The 23,451-nt window shown below is 36.1% G+C and overlaps 1 protein-coding gene across 1 annotated transcript in view; it reads right to left on the minus strand.

Moving 5' to 3' along the window:
- The window catches only part of EYS (eyes shut homolog), a 718,119-nt gene that overhangs the window by 519,871 nt on the left and 174,797 nt on the right, over window positions 1–23,451 (minus strand). The window contains exons 13-14 of the mRNA XM_065730862.1: window positions 22,148–22,270; window positions 9,293–9,397 (exon numbers count right to left, since the gene is read on the minus strand). Coding sequence (XP_065586934.1) covers window positions 9,293–9,397; window positions 22,148–22,270 — 228 coding nt within the window. The remainder of the gene's footprint in view (window positions 1–9,292; window positions 9,398–22,147; window positions 22,271–23,451) is intronic.

Consider the following 23,451-nt stretch of genomic DNA (forward strand, 5'->3'; position numbering starts at 1 on the left):
TGCCATCTTCCTTGTCTCTTCCTTCATCTCAGCTTTCCTTACAGCCCAACCCTAGTAAAAGACTTCTTTATGAACTTTCCAAAGCATGTTGCTCTTCTCATTTACCCTTTCTTAGCTTTTCACTTCCTGTTTTCATGACAGAGCTTTCAGCCTCCATACTTTTGCTTCCCCTACACTTGGCTTCATGCTTCTTTACACTGCCTGGAATGTGCTGGTGTGTAATGAATGACTTGCATTCCTTGGTTTCCTTATTCTTTTACTTCCTTCCTATCTATAATTAAAAGCTAAATCTATTAAAAAAAAAAAAAACACTACTGTTTTTAATCTCTTTTCAACTTAGAAAATTTAACATATTTCAATCTTGGAGTAACAAAAAAAGTCACTGATTTATCTACGTAAGAATAGCACAATGAAATTTCAGCTATGTAGAAATCACAGAGTTTTGCCTGCTGTCATACATTTATATCAACTTTTAATGAAATAATAAAGGTTGCATTCAAATAATTAAAATCTTACTCTGCTTCTGGGAACAAGAGAAACTAACAGAAGACACAGGTACCACTACATTATGGAATACAATTAACACTTTAAAAATAGTGTGTCTGTGCAATTACAGGACTACCACAGTAATTACCTGCTGTTTGTCTTTAAAAGCATTATGTTCAAATAAATCTTAAGTGCAGAGCTCTCTTTGCATTAGAATGATACATTAGGGTTTGTATAACACCTTAAAATATATATGACAACTGAAAACATGAGTATAACAACTTCAAATCTGAAAATTTAGAACTGAATATTTTGTTATCTTGTTCTTCTAGTGAAAATAATGAAAATAGTGAGAAATGAATACATATTTAAACGATTCACAGATTTTACATGCACCATATTATTTTAAATTCTTGTTCACTACATGGCTTTAAAACAAAGTAACGCACTACTAAATTGTTGAAACACCTTTTATATTTGAAAAGGAAAACAGATAAACTGATGTTGTCTTTCTGCTGCCTTGATATATATAGTTTTTCATCTGTCAGCAGCAGGCAACAATTTCAATGCAATTCCTAAACAGATTGTCTGAACTAAAAAGAAGAGCTGCTCCAAAAGTAATGCCTCTTATTTTCACGTTGACCCACAACATCAGAGGTGGACATTGGTGGTACAGTAGTAAAGGGTGAACCTTCCTACCAATATTCCATTACATTTTGTTGCTGTGTGACAGACAGTAACAGAGGAGCAGACTGACAAAGTGTAGTATGACATGGAAGTGCATTCGAAGCAAACTGTATAATCCCTCACACAGAAAAAAAATGTATCCATTGGTGTTCATCAATGCCTGCTGAATGTTTATGGAAACCAAACAGCAGATGTGAGCACAGTGAGATGCTGGGTGGTGCATTTCAGCAGTGGTGACAGCAGGTCACCTCCACTAGAGTAGATTTTTACGAGCATGAAATAATAGAAATGCAGAGTCATATTTATCACTGGCAAATAACACAGCTAATGGTGATGACTGCATTTAAAAAGTGTTCTGTAGCTGAACATGTGCTCTATCAAGCAGTGTTATTGTGCTTTTTGTATCTGTTGCAGTTTCTTCGTATTTCATTCTGTGACATTACTTTTGAAACTATTTATGTACATAAGTAAGAAAAAAGCCAGTGGGATGGGGTGAGAGCTGGATGGACTAAAACAGTATAGTAGGTGAGGAAAGGTGAAGTTTAATGAGTGAAAAAAAAATATATATATATTTATATATATTAAGTGATGCAAAGGCATTCTAGTCACCAGCACCAGCAGACCCTTGCCTAGCCAGTCAATTGTTACTTGTACAAACCGTACCCACCCCAGATTTTTTGCTGAAAACAACATCATATGGTAAGGAACATCCTTTTGGACAGCCAGGGTCAGCTGTTCAGGCTGTGTCCTCTCCTTGTGCACGACACACCTGCTCACCATCAGGGCACTGAGAGAAGCTGAAAAGTTCTTAGTTTGGTGCTAGCACTCAGCAATAGGAAAAACGGGTGTGTGTTATTTATACTGTTACAGTCACAAGTCTAAAATACAGATCCACTGGAGCTTCTGTGAAGAAAATTAACTTTCTCCAACCAGTTTGTACACAAAGCCAATCAATTATTTGCTTGAGAGGAATAGCCATTGACTCATGTTTCTGTAGTCCTTCTTTCGGGGTGCTTCCTCTCTGACAAGGAGGAAGCCACAAATTTTTTAAATTATTTTTTGCTTAATTCTAAAATAGTCTATTTCTTAAAGAAATAGGGACAGAGAAAGAGGCATAGGATGTAGGAGTGAATAAGTACATTTCCTCACATTTTTAAAATCCTAGCCTGTTGTACAGCAGGTATGGTGGTTCTGTGAAGGAAGGATGGGTTAAACAATTGCAGTTACAGATTTTGCCCTGGATTCCCAAATGAGATAATGTCACTTAGCCTGATCATCATCTTTGATCTGTCAGTCTCTTAGTCTGAGGCTAGCACCAATCAGCATTCGGCTGTATTACCATAACTGGTTTTGTCTGACACTTTTGCTGAGACACGCACAAAATTATAGCAACCACCCTCATACAGCAATGTCTGAAATTCATGAGAACATGAGTTATTCAACGTGTTTAATTTATCTTAGAAAGCCAAAATAAAACACACACTTTTTTTATACCAGGCTTAAACAAGTGTGATGGTTAAGGTAGGTGTTACAAGGGAAAGAGAAACAACAGTTTAACTATTATACTGCAGAGCAAAAAAAGCAAAGAATGGACCTGCAAGATTTTTTTTTACTCCTTCTTTCACGAATACTTCAGAATATTTAGAAGTTTTATTCTTGTGTTGTATACAGCTGGCAAAGCTGTAGAGAAGGTGGTGCAGGATGAACCTCTGTGAGCACTGCCCAGCCATAACAAAACCAGCTCCAACTGCTCCAAAAGGGACCCACCACTACCCGAGATGTCACGAGCAATGCCTGGGGAGTGCATTTAAGACAAGGAAACAATGGTGTGCAACTGCATCAAGGAGAGAGGGGTGTGATACATGAGAGAAGAAGCTCTACAGGAACCGACGTAAGGGCAGAAGAAAGTGCTACAGACACAGAACAGAAGCTTCCTGCAGCCCAGGAGAGCCCAGCAAACCTCCACGTGCACCCATAGATAAGCAGCATGGTACAGCAAATGGATGAGGCCTGAAGGCCACAGCTCATGGGTAGCAGCCCACGGTGGGGCAGGAGACTGGGGAAGCTGTTGCCTGTAGAGACAGTGCTGGATCAGTGCCTGAAGGGTGGGCCCTGTGGTACAGGAGAGCTGCAGCCTGGGGACTGCATCCCATGGGAGGGACAGCAATGAGGCAGCAGAGACGGACTGCAGTCCCCACTCCTATTCCTCTGCACCACTCTGGGGGAAGGGGTAAAGGACAGTGGATGAAGTTTTTAGTTTGCTTCTACTTTTCAGTGCTCTAGTCTGCTAGCAGTAGGTAATATATTACATTAATCTCTTTTATTCTGAGTCCACATTTCCATTTGACAGTAACTGATGATTGATCTCCCTGTCCTTATCTCCACCCACAAGCCCTTTTCTCATTGTACTTTCTTCCCCCATTCTGTTGAAGGAGGTGTAAGAGGGTGGCATGGTGTTGGTGAGCTGCCCATCAATGTCAAGCCTCCACAATTCTTCATAAAAGATGACTCAATGTCACAGCCAGCACTAGCTTTAAAATAATCCTTGTTTTCTGCTAGTTTTTAGGTAATTAAAATGTTATATGCAAGGTAACAAGTGACCTTTAGATTGGTAAAAGCTTCCATGAGAAAGTGGAATAAACAGTCCTGTTCTGACCTTCAACAGTACCATGTTCTCAGTGAGAAGTATAATTATTACAAAACAAACAGCAAAGTGTATTAAGATTCTGAGAAATGCAAAGGAATTTTCCCATATAGAACTACTGCATGGAACCTTTTTATAGCAGACTTTGAACTAGATTTTCTCCAGAGCTCCCTTTCAGCCCCTACAATTCTATGAATTTCTAGAGAGCTTCCCTAAAATACTGAGACCAGCTACCAGCTGCCTTTCTTTAATGCATACAGCATCATCTGTAAGTGATAGACTGCTAAACAGCATTTCCACAGCCAGGAGGAAAGACCCGCTTAAAAATAATGCTTTCACAGTATAAATAAGGATATTAGATAAATTGAAAAAGAAAAAAAAAAACAACCCCAAAAAACCCCTTTCAAAATGTATAAGTAAATTGTAACTTGGAGCGAGAAACTGATAAAAACATAAGCTACCTATCGAGAGAATTACTACCTTAAACTGAGAAACAGTTTCACATAAGAAGTGTTAGACTCTTTTCACAGAGGAGTGAAATTGCTTCTGACAGGTTCTTGGTGATACCAAGCAAAGTATTTGCAGGCATGCCAGTAGTCACACACAGAACTTACCCAACTGGAGAAGGGGCCCTCTGGCTATGGAGAACTTGTCAGCAAGCAGCTGATGCACAAGAGAAGTCCTCACCTCAGTGGCTGGCCCTTACATGAGCCCAGGGTGGCTTCATCCCCTTCCAGTTAAGTGGGGACAGAGGTGCAAACAATGTCCCTGTGCTCTCTGGGCCTGCCACACCCCTTCCCCAGGTGCTGTCACCAGTTCAAGCCCTGACCTAATGGTTTCCCAGTGACTCCCTTACCAGGCAACTTTGAAATTAAAGCAAAAAAAAGTCATCACTACAAATTTTATGTTAAAGTTGATTGTGCAGTAGCAGCGTGAGGGACTGAATGATTTCATAAATATTTCCCATTTGTTATCTTAGCGATTCACTTTATTTTTTCCTGTCATATGATGCAACAGTTTTCCTGAAGTCTTTCCTGGAGTAAAAACTTTCAAATATAAATTAAAAGAACTTATAAATAAACTTCTACGTCATAATAACGGTTGCCAGAAAGTGTTGAAAGAGAGTACAGTCTTATTTCATGGTACAGTAAACTTAAGAACAGGGAACATCCCAATAAAGAATTTAATTAATGATTTCTCTTTGTATGAGTTCTCTTGATCAGAAATATACTTCCTTGGTTCAGCATGCTAAGCTGAACAAAAATTTATTTTAGGTTGAATCTACCAGCCCAAGCACCTCAACTGACAGGATTTTGTTTCAAAATCAGCCTTTTTTAATAATCATGCTAATCATGAACTAATGCCAGCAGGAAAAAAAAATACTTAATGCATTCAATTAGGCTTATCAGGGATGATCATAGAAACATAGAATGATTTGGGTTGGAAGGAATATTTAAGATTGTCTAGTTCCTATCCCCCTGCTATGGGCAGGGACACCTCCCTCTAGACCAGGTTCTCAAAGCTCCATCCAGCCTGGCACTGAATGCCTCCAGGGTGGGGGCTTTCACAACTTCTCTGGGCAACCTGTTTCAGGGTCTAACCACCCTCACAGTAAATAATTTCTTCCTAATATCTACTCTAAATCTACCCACTTCCAGTTTAAAGTCATTAAACATGATACGTTGCTGTGGCATCAATGGGGACAGGGGGGAAGATGTGTACTAGGTGTTATTATCTTATACAAAACCTTACAGGAAAATAATTGTAAGAACACCCTATGCCATCAGTGTAATTTTGCATCTGGCCCAAAACTTTCTGAGAGCATTTATATGAAAGACTTTTTAGGGAGAGAATATTAACCTAGCCATTTCCAACATTCTGCTCCCTTTGAAATCTCTAAGCATTCAAGTGTATTAAAGATGTCAGAGCATACATTAGAGTGCACTTAAAGCCTCTTTATTTCCATTACCAAACCTTAAAATTAAAATTGTCTAATTACAGCACATTTATGATAACAATTTTAGAAACAAATGCTATCCTTTGAAAGCTCTTCACCTGCTTTTATAAAAAAAATCCTACCACTTTCTTCAAATATTTTCTTGCTTTCTGTGAACAGGTTTTAGACATCAACAGGCCTGCTTTCAGTTTTGCCATTTCTTTCATGATTTTCTTTCAAAGCTGCTTTTCTCTCATCCTTTTTTTCTACAAACTTGCTTTACCATAAGGCAGCTGCTCTGTTCCAATGATCATACTGATCGCCTTTCTGAATACCTTCTGCACATACCAACATCATCTAGATTGATATTTCCTCAAATACCAGTTAACTTCTCTCCAAATAATAAAACAGCAACTCTTCTCAAACAGTACTTCTCTCATTTACTATTTCAAGGAACGATTTCTGCATGACAGGTTAATATTTTAATTAGTTTTACTACCCTACTATATCTCTAGTTTGTCATTTTCTTTTTCTTTTTTTTTTTTTTCTAAATTCAGTATAACTGTGAAACAATTTCCTAACGGAATATTTAATTAACACATGGGGAGAAAGTGACATTTGAGAAGTTCTAACATATTCCTGTAAATTGTCTTTTTAAAAGTACTGCATATAAACAAACACTTCCATTTTTTCCATCTACAAAGTTGGTTGATAAAACATGACATTCTAATGAATATAAAAAATTTTTATATGGCTCAAATGCTTGCAGTTTTTAATACTATGCATGTAGGAACAGGTAATTAAATTCAAAGTTTAACTAGAAGTGCTGTATTTACAAAGTGTTCTTAAAATGGAACAAAGATCTCTTATTCAGAAGTGCACTGATAAAATAGTTTATTATGGAAGAGACTTCTTAAGACTATCTAGTTAAGTTATCCCCATCAGAAAATCCAAATGTGTGGGTTTTTTTAGTTTTTTTCTTTTTACAGTGTTTGATCAGAGTTTTCCTGTGTTCCAACTTATATCCATTACTTCCTGTATTGCTTTGATACCGAGCTCTGAGAAAAGTATTTGTACTATCACAGAAGGTAGTGGTAACCCCGCCCCAAACCTCCCCTATTAGATATTCCCTCAGAATTTCCTTCAGGCTGAGCTGGTCTAATTCAGAAGAAAAGAATATTAGAGGGGTGAAAGTGACTTCTGGAGATTTTCTAGCTCAAGCCTCCTGCTAAAGCAAGTTACCTATAGCATGTAGCATGAAAATGCACGTGAAAAATTCCAGGCAGGTTTTGAATACCTTCAGAAAAGGAGAAGAATCCACATGACACTTTGGTAACATTATTTGTTTGAAGACTGACTTTCCTGCTTCAGCTGATGCTGGAATCCGCCACACAGGACATTTGCAATTACTACAAAGGCCTCAAATCCTGAGAACAGTTTCAGAACTCCTCCTATATGTTTATGATACCTTTAATTTCTTACATTCTAGCATCTCTACTCCTTCCTACCAAGTTATAACTGCTCATCAGTCACCAGCTGAGCAGGTGCTTGACAGTCCCCAGTTAGCAGTCAGGTGAAGACGGCTCACTCTTTAGAAAGGAAACAGTACCTCAAGCAGAACTTTCTAGAACTTATTTCTCCATCTAAGTAAGCACCTGCCAGAAGATCCTTTCTGGAAGTGTGGGAATAACTGCTATGACAGCTACTTATGTCTCAGTAAACTGTTCTCTTTCTGTTGTAACAGACCTCACAGTACAGACGTTATATATTATTTATCTTCTTTTATTTGTAAAATGCCTTGCTTTCTTCTTTCAAATCCAGTAAACATATGCATAACTGCCTGTCTTTTTAGACAAACTACCATCTAAATCATTAGTTTTCATCCTGCATTTTGTAGCTGTAATAACTCTTCATAAAAAAAAAAATAATAAAACCACGATAAATAACAAGCGATCAAAACATAACTGGAAAATTTATGCAGTCTGAGAATTCGTATTAGAAATTTTACATCACTTTAATATTCTTTTCATGCGTATGATCTCAATATCTCAATATTTCAGTCCTGTAAAGCAGGCAGATGCTTTCATACTTCTTGTTATTACTGATTGCAGAAAGCAAAATACTATGACAAAATGAGGTGTGACATTAGCTTTCTCCACTACAGAAAGAAAAATGAAATATAGTCACAGGCTTGTGATTTGAAAAGTAAAAGTAACCTAATACAAACAATCCATCTTAACATATTAACTATTTTAATAAATAAAAACAAAAATGACATAGCAGATATTATGCACCTTGAAATTCTTCATGGAAACTAAGGTTTTAAAAGAGGTTGTATGTGCATGTATAATGCACACATTCACTTACCACTATGTTTACTAATACTTACTTTTTTATGAATATATTGATGTTATTTTTATGTATGTATGTTGTGATTTAGTAGCAGTGCTTCTTGTGATTGCTATTCCTACATTTTACACTTTAATATGTTTCAAGCTATTTAGACATTAGATGTAATGACTTGTATTTGATTCTTAAATCTCTTACATAAAAAACATATTAGTTTTATATAGACATAATAGTTTAACCATTTCTTTTTTTCTATCCATTACAGGGAAATATTTCAATTCAAACATAAGCTTGATACTCCTAAATAGCTAACTTGACATGACGGAACAAATTTTAATGCAAATGCCCTAACACTATGAAAGAACTGCAACTGAAAAAACACTATGTTTTCTTATTTTAGTGACTTCTTTCCAATCACTCTCATTAGTTGACCCTCAAGAATGAAAAGCAGAAATGCAAATAATTGGATATCATAAAATTATTACATTTAAATGAGTTGATTATATTAAAATGTATTACATTTCTACATATAGAAGCTGGTCCATAGCATCAATCTAGCTTTACAGAAAAAACAAACAAACAAACAGAAAAGCCACAATGAAGTATGTAAGTTCATATACTTGTAGGATACTGTATATCTGATAATAACTATCCAAGCCTTCTAGAACAGAAAAAGATGGATCGGGTATTATTGATGGCTTCAGTTAGTTATGATGGCTTCTCTCTTCAATGCAAGCAACACTGACTACAACTGACATTTATATTGTCATTTGTTTCTTCAATAAGAAATTTCAAAAATCATTTTTCCAGGTAGAAAGGAAGGAAACCAGAATGCAAGTAGAACATTGATTATAGGAAAGGTTTAGAAATGTAGAATTCTTTAATGATTCTTCAGTGAATAACACTAACAGACCAAGACTCTTCATCAGCATTTTGCAAGGCAGAGCTTCTGGGATCCAAGCTATGTTTTAAAGCAAATTCTGGTGGCATTAGCCACATAACAATTGTCAAGTACACTTAAAGAGTCTCTGCTTGGTCCTTCTCTTTTCAAGCAAAATAAATGACTTTAAAAAGTTTAAATATCTGAGCTTCTAAAAAAAAAAAAAACAAAAAAAAAACCAAAAAACTATATTTCGTTCAGAAATACTACAGAACATTTCTCACCAAAATAACAGCACCTGACTTCTTACCTGGCAAACAGCTGCAGTAAAATTCACCAATCAAATCATGGCAATGGCCTCCATTTTGGCAGGGCTTGAAGGCACATTCATCAATATCTGTGGAGCAGTTTTTGTCTGACAGAAAAGAAAATGAAACATTAAAACGATAAATCATGCTAGGTTTGGGAAAGCAGAAAAGCTGCTTCAGAGTAGAAATGACAACTGCATAATTTAACTTTTCTGGGTTTGAAACACTATTTTATTTTTGCTTGACAGCTTTAAAACTCGAGCTGTTCATACATCATAGCTGATAGTTAACAAATTAAATATTGTAAAGGAGTAAGTATGAGCTGCATTTGCAAATGTATTCTTTGTGTGTTCTAGCATTACATCTCAACACTGTAATTACTAGAACTATCTGCCACATTTAAGAACTTTTTAATAGCCTCACTAACAATAATAATAAGAAAAAAAAATTCTAATTTGCTTCCTTACTTAGATAAATAAACCCAATTCTTAGAACAGACAATCACAAATTTGATCAGCTCTTTCTTTCAAGTTATTTCAAATCTGACACAAAACAAACAAACAAACAAAAAAAGTGAAAGTGCATTGAGAAGAGAATATTTAGAATACAAATATGTGAAAACAATTAACTCATCAATATACCACAAAAAAAATCCACAGGCTATCACATATCCACATCTATCTATTGGGCACTGAATAAATTTAGAGCAAGCTATGGCATGCTATAAGATAATTATACTGGGATCCTTCTGATCCAAAATCAAGAGTCAACTTTAGATAATATAATAGCTCCAATAACAAAGAAAGCTGGAGCTAGCACTGATGTAAGCAAGTGGTGGTTGTTATTCTGCTCACAAACTGATGGAAGGATACTTGTACCACTCAAATCAGACATAAGAGATAGGTAATGTCTTCCAGGAATGTAATTCTGTGGAGGTATTATCAATAAAAAAAAAAAAAATCCAAGGATTTTTGAATGCATTATTGGCAACCTCTTCATTCAATAATAGAAAATGCAGCTACAACACACATTGTCTAAGATTTGATTCCAAGAAAAAGGACAGACTAATCTCGAATATTAAGAAAATAAAATGAAGAACTTGAATGAGAGTGATCTATATCCATGCAGGAGAAGGGAAGAGGAGTAAAGAATACAAGGAAAGCAATTCAGAAAAATCACAAGAAACGCAGCAAGGTGGTGATGTCAAACCTGCTGAGAGGCTGAACTAAAATAAAAGAATAATTAAGGATGTTGCTGCTTAAGTTTACCTTTAAGATTTTTTTGTGTAAGAAACACCCTGGATTTTAGGAGACCAGGTTAGCACCTTATCGGTTCTGAAAGATGAAAATTTACAACTAACAAAATAGGTCAGGTTAGCCTCTAAGAGAGAGAGTTAACTATTATTTACCTACTTGTTATTAACCTACTTCTTAGGTCTTCTTAGACACTAACCTACAATTAGAAGGGTGACCTAAGAAGTACAGCATAAGCATGTAAGCATAGAATTACTACAGTGAAGATGCTGAATATTATCTAACTATCATAGGATGTGCAGGGTAGCAAGATATACTGTATGTATTTCAGCAGTAAGGATGAAAGAAAGGTACGGTTTGCAGTTCAGTGGAGAAAGATACCTGCTGATAATTGGCAAACATGCCAAATTGTTGAATGCATCTTTTTTTCTTTTTCTCAATTGTTAGTAAAAAGGTCAGCTTCAAGCAGACCATTATTGTAACTGATACCTATGATTAAAAGAGCAAAACTTCAGCGTTAAATAGAGAAGACAGGTTAGAGAATGTTCAGAGGAGTTTGTTGTTTAGACAGATTAAAATATAATAGTAGATTAAAATAAAGTAATGTATATTTTATTCCACATCTCAACAATGTTTCTCCTATTTCACGTGACATACTGATAACTGGACTAGATAGTAATGTCAAGACAACGTTACTAAATATGTAAAAGTTGTTTGCTAGCCACGTTTGTACATTAGTTCTCAGTGGTTTACTTCCAAAATGATGAAAAAATTGCAAAGATTTTGGAAGAGATCTACAATGGAAACAGTTCCATTCCATTTCAGCAGCAATCTGAATGGTGGACAGTAGAATAATCTAAAAAATCATGTTGGAAAACAGGATTAGAATTCTTCATAAATTTTGAAAAATGGGATAGAAAGTTTTCTTTATCCAGTAAGAACAAGTGGAAGATACTGTAATACATCAGATCAAAAGGTAAGTAGGAAAAAAATAGAATTTGGTCCAAATCAGCTGAGATATAGAAAAGGAACATAGCCAATTTGACACACAAATTAATATTTCCATTCTTGTCTGCCTGGAATAAAGCTTCATTTGCAGTGCTTTGCACTGCCCAGTGAGCTGCATTAAAGAAATATTGTAGAACCACAGAATATCCTAAGTTGGAAAAGACACAAGGATCATCAAGTCCACGTCTCCATACAGAATGATATGAAAATTAAACTCTGTCTCTGAGTGTGTTGCCTAAACACTCCTCGAGCTCCACCTGGTTTTGTGTTGTGACCAGTTCGCTGTTGAGGAAATGAAGTCAGTCTACCCAGAGGACCATTCCAAAAATGACAAAGAACTACAAAGCATGACGTCTTAGGAAAAAATGAAAAGCAAAAAACGAATGGGACTATTAAGTCTAAATAAGGAAAGCTTAAATAGAAATGTGATGAAAATCATCCCTCACCCCTGCCCCCCACCCCCCCAAAAAAAAAAGGCCTTTAGAAATGTCTTTAGTTCTCCATTTCCAAAGCCAGCAGAATAAGAATAAATGCATTTAAACTGCTGTGAGAAAATGTCAGATTAAATCTTAAGGAACTCATAATGCTTAGTATAATAACATACTGACTAGGTTGCCTGAGGAAGATAAGAAATGGCTTTGGACATCTTTAAGAGAGAGATGTGAGACAAACATGTCAGGAATGACACGCTAGTAGTGTTTGATTTCTGCTGGGATGAAGCTGAAACAGATGATATTTAGTGTTTTCTTCTGGTATTAAGATTATGTAACAGGAAATTGCTTATAACACTGAAGATCAAAGGGCTTTTATATTCATATGGTGAACTGAGTTGTCTTGAAATTTGGTATGCGTCATGATACTGTAAAGTAGGACAAGCATTCCAAATCAGTGGTTGTGTAAGCAAGAGTCATCTATGTCAAGACGTTTGTGAAATTTGGAACTGAATAGGAAAGGTCTTAAATTGCTTGGTATGTGTCAGCAGAGCTCACACTTTGGAGCCCTGTGCTTCTGTCCAGATCTGTATCTCCACTCTGTCACCCTATCTAAATGCATTTCTGTAGTCTCACCAGGGGCAAGACCAGGCATGCAGTAGCCAAGAGAAGCACAGGACACACTGCACATAATAAAAATATCAATACTGGCAGGGAGTAACAGATTCTTCGTAAACACCATGTATGTACACAGTTGCAATTACAGATGGATAGGGGCAATACAGCTTTTGACACAGCCTATAGTCATTGCACAATTCCTTGCCATTCAGCTGAAAAAATCATAACATGATCAGTGAGCCACTTCATACTTCTCTGAATTTCATTTTCTGCAGGTGTAAAATTTTTGCTCCGTTAGTTCAGTAGTGATTTTGAAAAACACTGCACTTCCACTCTCTTTCATGTCTGCACAGTACAACAAGCAAACCTCTGCTACAGGAGAGCAAACAAGCATATGCATTAATTGAATTTTTGTGATTAACTTTGTTTACAAAATACATTGTTTTAGTTTACTAGTAGTTGGTTCTCATCAGGTACTGATGCCAGATACAAGAAATTAAAAAAATACACATCTGCTAAAGATGCAATTGCTAAATTGGAGCTGAACTGTATATATGGAAAAAGTGACAGTGATCTAGAAAGGACTGCTGAGGATGAGTTCAGCCTACAAACCCAATTGCAATGCAAGGACAACGAATAAGAATTCCTGATGTATTAAAAAAATGTTTAAGGGTAATTTTACCTATGCACACTATGAAGTTTCATACAGTTCAAAGCCCCATATATTTAAAAATATGTAGAAAGGATGCAGGAAAATCTCCACTATTTATTCAGCCACACAAAAAGTATGCTGTTGGCGAAAGCTTGCAGATCTCCATATGTTCCATTTATAACAAACAAAAATAAGAAGTGACTTGATTACTGTATATCTACAAAAAGAAAAGACTTGGGTTGTAAGATCTTCATTTTGTGTAGAAAGGTGGTGAGACATAGCAGCTCAAAGTTGAAGACAACAGTGTAAACAAAGTGTTTCATATTAAGTTCTAATTCTGATGGTGATTGCTACTAAAAAAATGCCAGCCATATTCTGGCTTGTCTTCTTGCATTCAAATGAGAATTGAATGCTTTTGGATTCAATGTGTGCTTTAATCAGAACTAAGTAATTAGATTCAGTACAAGGTGGTTAATCGGCAACATTAACTGCCTTCTGGTGAACAGACCTAATGGAGAGCATACAACCAGCAATATTGGAGTTGTTAGAATGCTCCCAGAATAAATCACTTATCATAGCCTTCTGCTGGTGGTTATCTTTTCTGGGAATAATTTAAAAAGAATTCTGCAAGTCAGATACATCGTGTCAGAGACAGCCCACCTCAAGAGGGCTGGGCCTTGTAGCATTGTCTTAATCTGAAATATATGTGTTGTTCTTGGGCAGCATACATGCTCTGGCAGTGCCTAGTAAAACTGGCTGTCAGGTGCTGCTCTGATGTTATCAGAGCAAATAATCAGTGCACTTCTGTTTCTTGCCTGAATGCAAAAGTGCTGAGGAAGAAGACTTCTGATGTAAGTTATAAAAACGGCTTTAAAAGCACAATTCCACATTTGACACTTTTCCTCTCCCACCCCAGACACTCCTCAGATCTGTGCAAGCAGCAGCCCCTGGCAAACCTACCATACAAATGTAGTGAGTCTGACTGTGGGATGGTATCCCCGTCATCACTGCAGCCTCCCAGTAGCTCAGTACTTAGGGACTTGCCATTGCCAGCATCAAGACACAGGTTTTGTGTCAAGCTAAGAGACCTTAGGACTTGTCTATAGGCCAGGTGGATCTTGCCTTGTTTATTTTAGTTTTCCTTTGCTTTGTACAGTTTGATCTTGCTATTATTAGTAACTTGTAGATAGGAATAACAATTCTACAGAGCAGATGTAGACCTAAAGTAAGGCCACATCTCGTCTTCAATTGCTGGTACTAGTGAAACATAGGAGCTGAGTAAACACTATTCTAGGGGTAACAGAAGGGATGAAAAAAAAATGCCTCACATATTCAGAGTGCCTCAAATACAACAAAATCAGAAATTATAGTAGGTTGCAGATCTGAGAAAGAAATGTAAAAAGAGGAAAAAAATCCAAACAAAAGCTGAAGAGTGAAGAATAAAAAAGCCAGCTGTTACTGAAGATAGCACAACATACAGTGACCACTTAGTGTGGTCCATTCTGAAACTGATAACATCAGACATTTTCTAGCATGATGCTGCCAAAAAATGGGACCCAAAGATGAGTTGTTGCACTTAATAAAAACAGCCTGGTGTATATTGGGAAATATCAAAACCTCTGGTACAATGCTAGTTTGTATTGTTAAAATAGTGCAGAAAAATTCACTTTGTTCAAGAACAATATTTTTAATTTTGGTTGTTGCTATCAGAAGAGGAGCTATCTGCTAGAAAACAGAACAAAAAAAGTCCCCAAACCTAGAAGAAACTGTTCTTATGTAAGACGTCCCTTCCATTTTCCAAGTTCAGTAACAGAATGTTTGGGAGGAATGGAAAATATGCACTGTGGAAATGGTCAGGTGACAGATTTCTCATATCAGAGTTCACTCACTGATTCATGTCATAACATAAAATTTAGTCCCAACAGCTCAGCTAAGGTAGTTATAATGAAAAATAAATGCAGAAGGAAATTATGTTTTTATATCCACGTTATTTTTACATATGTAGTCAGATGAACAAATGAAAGTGGTTCTCACTGTACTGACATATTAATGTTTGTTCTATGTTGTCATGTACGACACCTGTGTATATATAGTTATATATTTACTATTTAATACAAGAAAACACATACAAAAAATAAGTTAAATTCTTTATAGAAAAAGTAGGTACTTTAGGAAAATTTAGATACAATCCTACAAAAACTCAGAAAGATAAAGAATTTAAATAATCTTTTCCAGTCTTGGACTTGTGCTTTAAGCAGAATATGAGGTTTTCTAGACATGAGTGTGTATAGACATTTTCAAACTGATAAGGGCTTCCCAGCAAACTACAACTTTTTTTTTTTTTAAATTTAATGCAAAAAAAAAAAAATTAAATCATGTTCCAATTTTCTAAATTAATTAAATACACGGTCATGCCCAAGAAGTTACTAATTTATGTTCTAAATTTATTGTTTTATACTTGAAAATTGCCATCATTATTGAAAAAAAGAAAACAACTTAAAATAAAGGGGATAAGATGAAATGAAAAAGTAATCTAATAACACATCTTGTAGAGCAGTGAAAAAGTAAATCCCACATAGACTAATTCAATTTTTGATTGAAGAATTCACATCTTTTTTTTTTCTTTCAGATGGTTTTGACTTTTACTATTCATCTTCTAATTTCAACAAAACATGCTTAGCATTTGCAGATGAGAATTATTGGAGAGATGTGCCATTTGATTCCACATACAAAAGAAACTGTCTAGTTTTTTCGGTGACTGGAAAAAGAAATTACTACAGAATTATCATTGATTTGTTTTTCTTTTTTGCAATTCAATAGTTTATATATATATATATATATATATTAGCCTATCAAAATTTCTATGTAATGTAATTTTCAGCATGATGAAACTTAAACAGACTTTTCTGCACTTGAGTAATCTCTTTTTTTGCACTCACTGTTCTAAGATGAGTCCCTTCGAGGGGTAGCAGGGATGCTTATGCATTAGACACAAGGATAAATGTTCTCTAATAACCAAAGAAATACAGATTGAATAATTTTTCACATTTGCATAGTGTTTATTTTCCAAATTTACTTTTACACAGCTGACTGTGGGAAGCCTGCCCTAGGTCACCTCCCTTCTGGAGTATTGCTTCAAGCCAGCAGCCCAGCCCCATTCTAGTAGCCCACAGAGGTTCAGAGCTCTGCTGGCCAGGTAAAAAAAAAACAAAAAACATCCCTGTGCAGCCATCTATCTTCAGGTTTTAGGTTAGTCTGAAAGACACCAACACTCAGCCTAGAGATAAAACAGAGATACTTTCTTTTTGTATGGAGGTATCAGTTAAAAGGCTACCTATATCTGTTTCTCTAAGGGCTAGGGATGTGGAACAACGATCTAAATCATGGGATGCATATGAGGCTGAGTATCTGTGACTTTAATTGTAGGCAAGCACTGAAAAACTTCTTATACCAATTCTTTCCTTTGAATTATTGAGTATAGAACTGGAGATGATCAGTGTGGAACTGAAGATGAAGAGACTCAGTGATTTTAAACTGCGCAGCTGTCCTGACATTAACTAAAATCTTTAGGTTCAAAAACTGCCCAAAATAGGACAGATTTTGCAGACTCACTGAAAACAAGCCTTAGACAGACTTTAAATCAAATGCACGAGGAAAGATTTAAAGCACAAAAAAGGTGTCAACTTTTGCCTTGTATTGAAGGGTTTAGCTAGAAGACAGCACACTGCATTTTGTAATCTTGATTTATAAATGTTCAGTGTTGCAGTGACAATCACCACTATGGAATTCTTCAGACTCATAGTATGAGATGTACCAGAGGAAAATATATAGATTTGATCTTCAGGAAACATATACAAGGCTTTAAAATGTATTTATTCTGCTGTGTAAAGTGTAAAGACTTACTAAAGTCAACATTCAACTGATATTAGATTTTGACTGCTCATTCATCTTATCTCAAGATAATGACAAACAAGAATGAGAGAGAGATGGGAAACTTCAAACCAGGATTATGTTACCCACAGAGCATTCATATGGACCATGATGTAATTGAAGAAGCCTGATTAACAAACTCTTGCATATAAATTACAACAAAATTCAGTGCCAAGTGCTAACCAGACCTAGCAGAATCATGACAATTACTTTTAACTGTGCTATGACTTGTGGATACATGTGATGATTAAAATAAATCACTTACATAAAAAGTAAATATTAGTGATAATCCAGAGCCAGCTAATTTATATCATCTATTTCCATGACTACCTCCAAGAGAAAACATGGTACTTTGATCAGCAGCTTGGAGCTGACATAAGCCTTTTCTTTTTCTGGATTTCTCTTCCCAACATTTTAAAACAATTCCAGCTCTATTCCAAATCACTCTTACCTCCAGAAAGCATGCATCAAAAAAATTTAGCAAATTCAGGACCATGACAGGACTCCTTTTCTTCTGGTTAATTGTGCTTTAGTTTTAATATCTTATCAATAACTCATGGCATTCAGCTGAACAAACAATGCTATTTTTCTGTGTGTTTCTATTCATCTGGTTAAATTAATTGGGTGTTAAGATACTGAAGTGACTCAACCAAGAGAAGTATAAACCCCTTTGGAGTTGTCTCTTCCCAGTATTCACTGATGTCACTTCACTAACATAGGGATCATTTCTACATGCCGGGACATATGCTCAGTTTGAAATCATTTTAATTGTAATCTCTAAAATTTAAAATAGGCCAAAGGGAAAGAATAATCCTATCAGTTATTTGAGTTGAAAAAATACGCATTCTGTGCAGGTCACTAACTTCAAAATTACTATTTTTTAATTATTTCCTAGGATTTATACTGCCAGAAGAAACCCACCCAAATTCTGAAAGGGGTCAATAACCAATACACCATAAAATTTCATCTTCCTTTTATATCGCTGGGGAATACCATACCAGCCCACCTGATTGATGCTTTAATTCAAAGTATCTTTTTACTTAAGATACCACGAGTGTATTGATATTTAGTACTGAAATTTCCTACTTCAGCTACATTCAGGTTCTGATAATCCCTGGAATTATCTAGTCTGGATAAATGGAATAGAGCTTGTTCTAATTTAACAAGGCTTTCCACCCTAACAGGCATGGACAGTCTCTACCTCGACCACCAGAGGTACTTGAACGCTTTCTAACTGATAAAAGATAAGAAAAAATTATGTGGGAAGGAGACAGGACTGCCGCCATCTTTCAATTTTTGTCTAGTACCTCTTTCCTATGGGATAATAACAGTGATCTCAGATGTTGACTTCCACAAGAGGGCATTTTAGAGCAAGGTTTCATTTAATAGGGAGGGAAAAGCTTTTACTTGTCTTCTTAAGAAGCTGCTTCACTTTATCTGCATATCTGCTCAAAGTAAAGGAATCTCTTTGCAGTGGGCTGCAAAGCTGCCAGCACTCAGATATCTATTTACCATTTTCACAATAAAAATTGCTTTTGGGAGCAAACAGTGCAAGAAAACTCCCTGCTCCACTCAGGAGCCTCAGTTTGCTCGGGTGTTATTTCTGTCCAAGTGACTTTCCTCAGCAAAAGAGACCTGCTCTCACCATTCATGCCTGTTCCATCAGAACATGCATCTGTCTGCCTACCACCCAACACTGCCCTTACAGCTGAATGTGCATTGTCCAGGGGCTCAATCTAGCCCTGACCTGAGCTATGTTTAGCTGCTTTAACCCCTGTGCCAGAGACCACTGGCTGCTGCTGCCTGTCTGTAGCTTCAGCTACAAATGACCTTCTGGGGAGGGGGTGACACCACCAGCAGTCACTGCCAGATAAGCAGCAACCCAGCCAAAAAAATGTATATATACAACAAAAGCCAACTGAGTTTAATACTAAAGAGGAAGAAACCCCTAGTATGAACATCACCTTCCTCTTGGAGAAGGGCTCAATATGCTGAGAACTATGTCCTAATCTCTCCAATTTCTTGAGAAGACTGAAACTGTCACCTCTAGGATGCAGAGGAACACTGAAAGAATGTACATAATGAGAAAGAAAACAGGTAGTTAATAGAAAGTTCTTTTGTATAACAATTTGGATGGTTTTCTGTATCCATTAGATAATATGGATTTCTATATTGCCAAATATTATCTGGATTAACTATAAATTCTTGTATGTACAGTGTGTTTCCTTTTGCATTCAAAAACATTTTGAATGTACCGCTGTTACTATGGTAATATCTTCTAGGGACATTTACATCAGTGCTAGAACTCAGAAGTACAAGGAGTGTGAATGATACCACGAGGAAACAGCGAAAGCTGAGCTACTTGCAAGATATCAAAATCTGTATGCCCTGTATCAAATCTCATATTGGTGGATTACATTCTTCTACTTTTTGCTTTTCATAGAGGACACAAGATCACATATTCAGTATTTGGCATCAAAGACTATTTCGAAGAAGGATGAAGTGGTTGTCAGAAGGTTTGGAGAGATCTGATTTAATGACATCCACAACAGTTTATTGTGTATTTATTGCACAACCAGCATAAGCATGAGGAAAATATTCATTGTAATCAGTAGAGCCCTTATCCCCATTTCTAGTTTCAATCAGTGACCTGGCTCACTTGTTTTCTTATGGGAGCTCATGCCCCTCTCTCCAAAGTAAGTAAATAAATAAATAAGAAATTATATCCAAAGCACATTCATTATGAAAGTTCTCGCAGAGGAATTAAGGCAGAAAACAGAGCTTTTCATAATGTACTATTATGTAATAGTAAACTTCTGTGAGTTCACTTTAGCCTCAAGGTACCCATTAAAATCTGCCTATGATCCACTGGTAACTGGCTTGTCATTTATCATGAATCATTTTGTCTTGTAATGGGCATATATTATAAGCAAACTACGCATCAGCATGAATCTAGGATTAAGACTTCTTCCTAAGGACAACATAACTTGTTTTGGGTAGCTTTTGTGGCACCCACAATTCTCTTTATATTTCTAGTTCCTTAATGTAAACTCCATTATACTCCAAAGTAGCTGTACTTTCATAGGAGCAGTTTTTCCTGCATTCCCTAGTTAAGGGATTTGCTAAGGGATTTGATTTAGTAGTTGGGTAGGGATAGTGATAGGAGGATGGTTGGACTAGATGATCTTGTAGGTCCTTTCCAACCTTATGAACCTATGAACCTATGAACTGACTGGTTGAAACCTACCACAGAAAAATTATGTTTTCCATTTTGATTTTTTCAGTATAGCAATAGAAGATTTTATAAGTGCATCTTTTAAAAGTATCATATTAAAAATGCTCTTGTTGATACGAAAATGATATAGGCAAACACTATGCAAACTCCTGACAGCAGTTATCAAAAAACAAACAAACAATAACAAAAAAGAAATAAAAAGAAATAAAGCACATTTTGGTTTTGTAACGCAGAATAATTGTAGAATATGTTGGCAAGAATCAAGCAAAATCATAGACATCTTTGGAAACTGCAACTAATAGCACTTTAACAGATTCTAAATTTCTGTGTATCATCTTACATTCCTTATGTCCCATTTGCCAATTCTTAACTATTGTTAAAAATATTATGAAGTACTCCTAAACTGAACGTAATTGGTGTTACTATCAACCTCAGATGCTTTATTTACTTCTGACTTAAACACAGGATCACAGAATTGTAGGGGTTGGAAGGGACCTCTAGAGATCAAGTCCACCCCCCCTGCCAAAGCAGCTCCCTAGCCCAGGTTGCGCAGGTAGGCGTCCAGGCGGGTCTGGAACGTCTCCAGAGAAGGAGACTCCACCACCTCTCTGTGCAGCTGTGCCACTGCTCCGTCACTGCACTGGGAAGAAGTTCCCACACACATTTGTGCAGAACTTCCTATGCTTCAGTTTGTGGCCATTTCCCCTTGTCCTATCACCACACACTGCAGAGAACAGTCCAGCCTCGTCCCTTTGCCTCCTGCTCCTAAGATATTTATAGATGTGGATCAGATCCCCTCTGAGCCTTCTTTTTTCCAGGCTGAACAACCCAGATCACTCAAGACTTCCTCATAAGAGAGGTACTCCACACCCTCCTTGTAGCCCTCCACTGACTCTTTCAAGGAGGTCCCTGTTTTTTTTGTACTGGGGAGCCCAGAACTGGACACAATAGTCCAGGTGAGGCCTCACCATGGCAGAGTAGAGGGGGAGGATCGCCTCCCCTAATATGCTGATCTTCCTACTACCTCTTATTATATACAAATACTACTCATTTGTGTCCCTGAAACCAGCACCTGAAAGTCAGTGTGTTCCAGTCCCTGACATCACAGCCTATTAGATGTTAAGATAGCATGTTTTCTGAGACAGTTTTATTGATTCCCCCATGATCCTGTTAGCTGCTTGTCACAGCAAGTAGGTTCATGAAGACTGTTACTAATGCAAAAGCTATTTTCTTAAACCTGTTAGACACACAAATAATTGTGCAATTTCCAGGCTATTTATCATAAAGATCTAATGACATATTTCTTGAAGAGTAAAGTGCTCTCTTGCTAAAATTGTATTCTTATTTCTATCTGAATCACAAGAAAAGTATAGCTGTGATATGATCTTTTGAAGACAAATACCACCAGTTGTTTCTATTCTTGCTTACCTAGGAAAAGATTAAATAATGTTTTTCACAGATAATGTGTTACCCAAATACTTTTTATCTAGATAAAGTATAGTTTTTCTTTCCATCAATTAATCACACAGCTCACACATTGCTTTCAGTTTTTATCATATTAGTAAGGAAGCAAAAGCAGATTATCAACAGTGCACAACAGAGTTGAATTTATATTTATTAATGCTAAAATACTGAACAGAATACAATCACAAATTTGTTGTCGTTTGTTTTTGTTTACGTTTTTGACATTTAGCTACTTAATGTCATAGGTAGAGTACAATAAATCTTACCAGTGAATCCTGGAGGACAAATACAACTGTAGTCTGCAATCAGGTCCAAACAGGTTGAATTGTTTTTGCAGAAGCCGTAAGTGCACTCATCGAAGTTGATTTCACAGTTAAGACCTTCAAATCCTTTGTTGTAAAAAATAAAACAAGAGCTAGACATTATTCAGCTACATGTGCCTTCTTTTCTTTGGGCATGTCTTTGGGTATTTTTTTTCCTAAAGAATAGATAATTTTCGATTCACTCCTGTAATACAATTATCTGTCTTTTTGAAAGACCTTCCTAAAATCTTTTCCTGTGTTACCACTAACAAAAAATACATCTGACCAGTACATATGCTTTAAAATGTGTTAATAATTGAAATAACAATCTTACTATTCAGTATTTTCATTAATATAGTTGAACTTTCTGTTCAGATGAGACTAAAGAATTGGTATATCTTCTGCCAGTTTGATGACATAAGAGATGAAGTTAAGTCGTGCTGGGATTTGGACATCTGGTCATTTTTAATAATCAGTTGTGAAATAGCAACTTCTCCAATTTTTCTGTATTTTTATTTCTCATGCAATAGTTACACTTAGCAAACTAACAAGTCCAAAAGATTTTTATTTTTTTTTAATACTTGAAATTGCAAGAGAACATCCACTCCAATATCTGACATTTTATGGTCTTGTAAATGTATTCTAATTCATGGTCATGCTACAAAATGACTATCATTAGTGCTGTCACAGGCCATGGCTGTGGGAAGACCATGACTAATGCTATGCTATCAACATCCTCAGTGCAAGGCATATTCTCATAATTTCTCAAACTGACCATGGAACCAATTTCCACTGATCCTTAAGTCATAAAACTTTAGAATTATCCTGAGTTCATTAATAATGTATTCAGAAGTAGTCTCATTTGCAATCAGAGTTTAATCAAACCCATGTCTTACAGGTGACTGGTAAGCTACAAAACTATTTAGATGCCAAGATTTATTTTTCTGTAAGCTGATCAGGCAATCTAAACAGAATAATGATCTTTTCCAAGGTAAATTTTCAATAACCTGTCAATATCTATTTTGGCTTCTAATTTAAACTAATGATGGAGGCTGCACTTATAATAATTATCTGCATCAATTTAGTCTTTCGTGAAGAATTTCTATAGTTATCACCACCACCACAATGCTTGTATTAATTTATATAAATATATAAAAAACCTGTAAGTTATAAAATCAATTCACCATCAATCTATATGAACAAAATATTATTATTTGATATTAAACTGAAGTATATATAAGACATTTTAAAATGCAGAAACAAATATG

Source organism: Cyrtonyx montezumae, unplaced genomic scaffold (genome assembly GCF_038088225.1).
Source record: "Cyrtonyx montezumae isolate F1298 unplaced genomic scaffold, pur_monq_1.0 scaffold_13, whole genome shotgun sequence".
Lineage (NCBI taxonomy): Eukaryota > Metazoa > Chordata > Aves > Galliformes > Odontophoridae > Cyrtonyx > Cyrtonyx montezumae.